This window comes from Solanum dulcamara, chromosome 7, assembly GCF_947179165.1.
Source record: "Solanum dulcamara chromosome 7, daSolDulc1.2, whole genome shotgun sequence".
In the NCBI taxonomy this organism is placed as follows: Eukaryota; Viridiplantae; Streptophyta; class Magnoliopsida; order Solanales; family Solanaceae; genus Solanum; species Solanum dulcamara.
The window spans coordinates 12,720,483-12,726,359 of record NC_077243.1 but is presented as its reverse complement, the minus strand read 5'-3'; the positions used below and the strand labels follow the sequence as shown (position 1 = coordinate 12,726,359).

At 32.6% G+C, this 5,877-nt stretch overlaps 1 protein-coding gene across 1 annotated transcript; it reads left to right on the top strand.

Moving 5' to 3' along the window:
- Positions 1-2,249: 2,249 nt before the first annotated feature.
- LOC129896685 (zinc finger protein SHOOT GRAVITROPISM 5-like) lies at positions 2,250-5,388 on the top strand. The gene is made up of 3 exons (XM_055972621.1): positions 2,250-2,882; positions 3,050-3,449; positions 4,284-5,388. The coding sequence occupies exons 1-3, from the start codon at positions 2,780-2,782 to the stop codon at positions 5,095-5,097; spliced, it is 1,317 nt and encodes a 438-aa protein (XP_055828596.1). The 5' UTR covers positions 2,250-2,779; the 3' UTR covers positions 5,098-5,388.
- Positions 5,389-5,877: the final 489 nt, after the last annotated feature.

The window sequence follows — 5,877 nt, the reverse complement described above, 5'->3', positions numbered from 1 at the left end:
TGAAAAATTTGTGCTACAAAACATAATTTTTTCACTGGAACAATGCATATAATTGGAAAACAGATTTTCACTGAAATAATGAGAAATTTTCTATTTTTTTTCTTTTCTCATCGATTTAATTAACATATCTGTGAGAATAACCACTGAATCTTTTTCGGCGAATAAAAATAGTGTTTTTTTAAGTAGTGATATTACTTAAACATACGAATACTGTGAATTGAAATTAACATAATTGATGTTTGTTCTGGTAGGACACTATATATGTACCAAAATTAAAGTGCTAACTTTAATGTTAAATGTTTGTATTTCCAATCTTGTGTTTGAGAGAACAAGACACATGACTGATCATGTAATCCATGTTGTTATTAGCATGCACCTCATGATTAGTTTTCCACTGGCACATTAATTAGAACTAATCCTACAATTTTTTGTTCGTTATTGAACTATAATTGCTCAAAATATTGCTTTTATTTTGGAGTGGGTAGGGCGGGATCATGTGACCAGAGAACATTTAAGGCTGGTCAGCAAATTATTACGCCCTCCGTCTATCTTTACTTGTTCACTATTGACTTTGCACAATTCTTAAGAAACTATAAATAGAAGGATAATTTTACCATATCACTTTTTGAATATGATAACTATAATGTCTTGAAAAATGTTATAGGAAAATGACTATAAATTAATGATAAGGATAAATTAAGAACTAAGTATAAATTATCTCTTGATTTTATAAATTAGACATATATTATTGGATATCTATTTTTAATATAGTGGATAAATAAATATAGACGGATGAGTACTTCCCGAGAAATTACAATTTGAACCACTTTTTGAGTTAAGAAAGAATATTTACGATATAATAACACTTTGAACCACTTTTTGAGTTAAAGAAAGAATATTTACGATATTAATATTGGGTTAAGTTTATATTGTATTACTTTATTTGTCCAACTTTATTTGTCGACTATATTAAAAATAAATATTTAATAATACTTATTCATTTGTGTTTATTATACTCTTGCTTTTAGATATTATACATTCTCCAAAAGTATTAAATTTAATATATTCAAAGAGTAATATAGTAATACTATTCATATTATTTATTATTTCTTAAAGTGTGGATCAAGTCAATAATAGATAATTATTATTGGACAAAGAAAGTATTATATAATTCAAATATGAATAGGATTTTTGCATATGACTGGTAATTCGGTGGCACATAGCCAAACGTCAACCTCAAAAATTGTAATGCAGTAATAAGTACTTTTTTATTTTTTCAGTTAAAAAATTTGAGAAAATTATATTGATTAGAGAGTATATTTTATGCCTTAACGTGGAATTGGGACTTTGGATTTAAATTGAATTGAACTTCCTTACAAATACCAAGCATTGGGTGATAAAACAAAAAGAAATATCCATACGTCATTTGCAGAAGAAATGTACTGTTGCAAAATGCTAACACTGTTTCATCGATGCTCTTGCTGTACCAAAAGTTGGTATTCACACACTAAGTAATCCCCTTAAAATGACCAAAACACCCTTGAGCAAACTTTGACTAGACAGTCTTTTCAAATAAAAAAGCTGCTTGCAAATTCGAATCATTGTGCGGTTTCGGGAGTAGGGATGGAATGTCCTTTTCTACTCTATTAGCAACCATGAATGGAGGGACGAACTAGTAATTTCCAATGTTAAGCAAAAATTACATGAAAGTTTACTCAATTTAAAAGAACAAGATCCAAAAATGTATAGTAGATAAACTTGCAAAAATTCGAAATTTTAGTACCATAAAACTGATCTAAAGTATTTATATATATATATATATATATATAATCATGATATTTGGATCAACTTACATATATATCTTAATTAACTTTATAAAATATTTGTTATCTGCCATCATATCACAGCTATTAATTCTGTCTGTCTTCCAAAATTTAAATATAAGAATAGAAATCATTTAATATTTTGTTTTAGTTATAAATGTATCGAAAAAGGTATACGATTAAAGGTAAAGAAATTAATTTTGGTAGGAGTGTAATAAATTTGCAAGAAATTAAAGGGGTTAGAATTAGCTAGCTAGACACTCAGTGTATGCAGAGAAAGAGGCTGACAAAAAGGAAATCCTTACGTGTACGTTGTATATGGCCCTGTGGGTGTTATAATACTGGAGTCTCAACTTTGTATTTATGTGTATGTGTATACTAATTTACTCGGCCCATGAAATAATTATCTTCCGTTTTTATTTGTTTGGTTTCTCTCTTTTTTTCTTCCTTGTCTTGACTACTCCCATATGATTATATCAAGTTTGGAACATTATGATTGGGTCAAGAATCCTCTCAAATATACCCACCCCAATAAAAAAAATATATTAAAATTTAGGAAAAAAATAATTAAAAAAAGGGGTTTTAATTTTTCTGCCGAACCTAACCTTGAAGGTTTTATTAAGGGGGTGTGACTCTTCAACAATATCTGGCAAAGGGCAAAGTTTATGAGAGAAAGCTGATGAAAAGCTGAAAGTTGAAAAGCTAAAAGAAAGCTGATAATAACCGAAAGAGAGAGCAAAGAAGAAAAAGAGCCTTTTTATTATTTTCCTCCATCGTCTTATCTGTGTTTTCTTCTCTTCCAATTCCCATATCTCTCTCTTCTCCATAGTTTTACATGTTGTAATTAGCCCTTCTTTTTTTTTTTCATTCCAAAAAACCTAAGATTAATACATACCTGGCCACTAGCTAGCTAACTCTTACTTGTTTTACTGATTCTCCATTTTAATCGATCAACTATGTTAAGCAATAACAACCCCTCTTTTTCATCCGACCCTTTAAATTCCTCCGAAAATGCAAACAATGCTAGTAGAAGAAAAAGAAGGCCTGCAGGAACCCCAGGTATGCAAAATTCTATATTTTATTCACTTTTTTCTATTACAAGGCGGACGAGGAGGTAAAAGAGACAGTAAGAATCAAACGCACATCTATTATACTATATTATGTTTTTTGATCAGTTGAATTGCGCTAATTTTTATTTTTAAAATTTTTTTGATTAATTCTACTAGATCCGGATGCAGAAGTGGTATCGCTTTCGCCGAAAACGTTACTGGAATCGGATCGATACGTATGTGAGATCTGTAATCAGGGATTTCAGAGAGACCAAAACTTACAGATGCATAGGAGAAGGCATAAGGTGCCATGGAAATTGCTCAAAAGAGAAACCCCAATTGTAAGAAAGCGTGTTTTCGTTTGCCCAGAACCAACCTGTCTACACCATGATCCTTGTCACGCCTTGGGAGATCTCGTTGGTATTAAAAAGCATTTCCGTAGGAAACACAGTAATCATAAGCAATGGGTATGTGGGAAATGCTCTAAAGGCTATGCGGTTCAGTCTGATTACAAAGCTCATCTTAAAACTTGTGGTACTCGTGGTCATTCTTGTGATTGTGGTCGCGTTTTTTCAAGGTATTAGTCTTCTGCTTTAATGGTGTTTACGAAATATTATATTCAGCTCTTGTTATTATTTTTTTTTAAAAAAAAATTATTCTTAAAATCTACGAATGAGTAGTACAATGTCATGTCTTGGTCAAAACAAAACAATTTCTATATGAGGGTTTAAGGATTTTCTTGATTTTGTAACTGCTGTTTAGGCTTTTGGAAAGAGAAGGAATAGTAAACAAAGTCCCGCAAATTTAATAAGATGTTTCCTTCAGATATATAAAAGAGTCTTAAAATAGTCTTCCATAGGTTATTCTTGATGCTTAAAAGTTATGTTTTAATTAATAAATAAAATTAATCAAGTGTTTTGGCTTTCTTAACCTTTTTCATTATTCTATGTTTCCTAGCGGAATGAAATTGACTCCCCCCCCCCCCCCAAAAAAAAAAAAAAACATTCTTCTTGCTAATTAAAAAGATTGAGGGATGTTATATAGTTATCCTTCCATATATTATTAGCTCAGCTAGTTTTATTTTTCTTTTAACTTTCTTTACATTTTTCTTCCTATCGTACGTTAAATGTGTATTTATGAAGTTCCTCTTTTGTCTAGCTAAGTTCGTGTAATTTTGCCTAACATAGTTATGCTTTTCTTCTTAGTTACTTGCTCCCACATTCATCAATGATAAGTTGAAAGCACTTTGAATCATCACATACTACCAGTATTTGATGAAGTTGTCCTTTTTTTCCCCACTTTTTTACATTACACCCCAAAAATCATTACCACTTTACTTTATTCGAAACAAGTAAATTACTATTTGCATGACGAAAAAATGATTCCTTTCTTTTCTTTCTTCTTATAATAGGGTGGAAAGCTTTATCGAGCATCAAGATGCTTGTAGTATGGGCAGGCTCCGATCTGAATCACAATCTTTACATCCACCTTGCCTTTCTCGCACAGCTTCGAGTACTCCTAGCCCGTCAAGCGACACGAATCTCAGTACAACACCATGGTCTAGTACGTTGCTAAAAAAATTGTCATCCGCGGCGGCTACTCATCATCATTCTAATCCCAACATCTTAAAAAGTTCCACAAACAAACACAATTTGGAGCTTCAGCTATTGACTACTACCACATCATCATCAAGCCCGGCATTTGATGTCTCCGTATCGTCTAAACCAAACGAAGATCATTCGGCTTACAATCTCCAACTCTCCATTGGTTCCTCAGAATTCAACGATTCGTCAGAAAACGCGAATGAGAAGCGTAGTTCGGATGATTTGAGGCTTAAAGATGAAGCGACGGAGCAGCTAAGGGTAGCAATGTCAGAAAAGGTGTACGCCGAAGAAGCGAGGCAGCAAGCAAAGAGGCAGATCGAGTTGGCTGAGCAGGAATTCGCTAATGCTAAGAGAATTCGGCAACAAGCACAAGCGGAATTAGACAAGGCTAATGCTTTGAAAGAACATGCCATCAAGCAAATCAACTCAACGCTTTCGCAAATCACTTGTCATTCTTGCAAACAGAAATTCCAATCAACTACAAGAGTTAATATTGTAGATCATGAGACTAACAACTCCTTGGCATTGAGTTATATTTCATCGGGTTTAACAGAAGGTCATCATCATGAAGTTGCCAAGAATATCAACCAAAACGAACATCTCAAACTTTCTCAACGTTAGTTCCTTAAATTGTATTTTTTTTTTTTATGTTTGTTGATTATATGATTATAGTTAGTAGTGTAGTGAGGGTGGTGGTGCTAACAATAGTTAATGAGGGGTTTGTATGGGAAAAAAAAAGAAAAAGAAAAGGTGTATTTGGTGTAATTTGTTTTTATTTAATCCTTGCACGGTGACTGTCATAATGGTGTTTTTCAGCAAGGGTAATAATGTGAGATTTGTTGGTATCAAATTTTGCAGGGGTTCTTGATTTCACTACTTGTACTCATCAATATAGTATTACTATTTCAGTGAGTTGAATGAGCTGTATATAGTCTTAAAGAAAAAGAAGAAAAAACAGAGAAAAACAGAGAATTAAATTATATTATCTGGTCTCTCACCCTCAAATTTTTATAGTGTGTTAGATTTAGCGTTTGGACTATTTGGAGATCTTTGTTGGGTGTGTGACCCGGACCCCCAGTGGGTCTAGGTATTAAAGAATTGTACTGCCAGTAAAATAATTGTTTAAAAAATAAGAAAGAAAGAAAGAAAGAAAGAAGGGGAATCAGATAAGAGTCTTTTTCCTGTGCATCCTTATAAATGTTAAAGGTGAAAACACCATGTTTTTCAGTGCCAAAGTTGATGACAGAGTAGTCTCTTTCAAACTCTGAGACACAAACAAACTCCATTGATCACACAGCAGTACTACTTTTTACTTGCTAGTCATCACTCATCAGTCATCACAACACAACACACACAGCCCCCTCTCCTCCAATCTTTTGTTTTCTCTCCTCTCATTCATGA

Bases quoted from the DNA above. Each gene is read 5' to 3' on its own strand.
- LOC129896685 (XM_055972621.1), top strand. From the start codon at position 2,780: ATGTTAAGCAATAACAACCCCTCTTTTTCATCCGACCCTTTAAATTCC. The intron at 2,883-3,049 runs GTATGCAAAATT...TAATTCTACTAG, and splicing joins AAGGCCTGCAGGAACCCCAG to ATCCGGATGCAGAAGTGGTA. The intron at 3,450-4,283 runs GTATTAGTCTTC...TTCTTATAATAG, and splicing joins TGTGGTCGCGTTTTTTCAAG to GGTGGAAAGCTTTATCGAGC.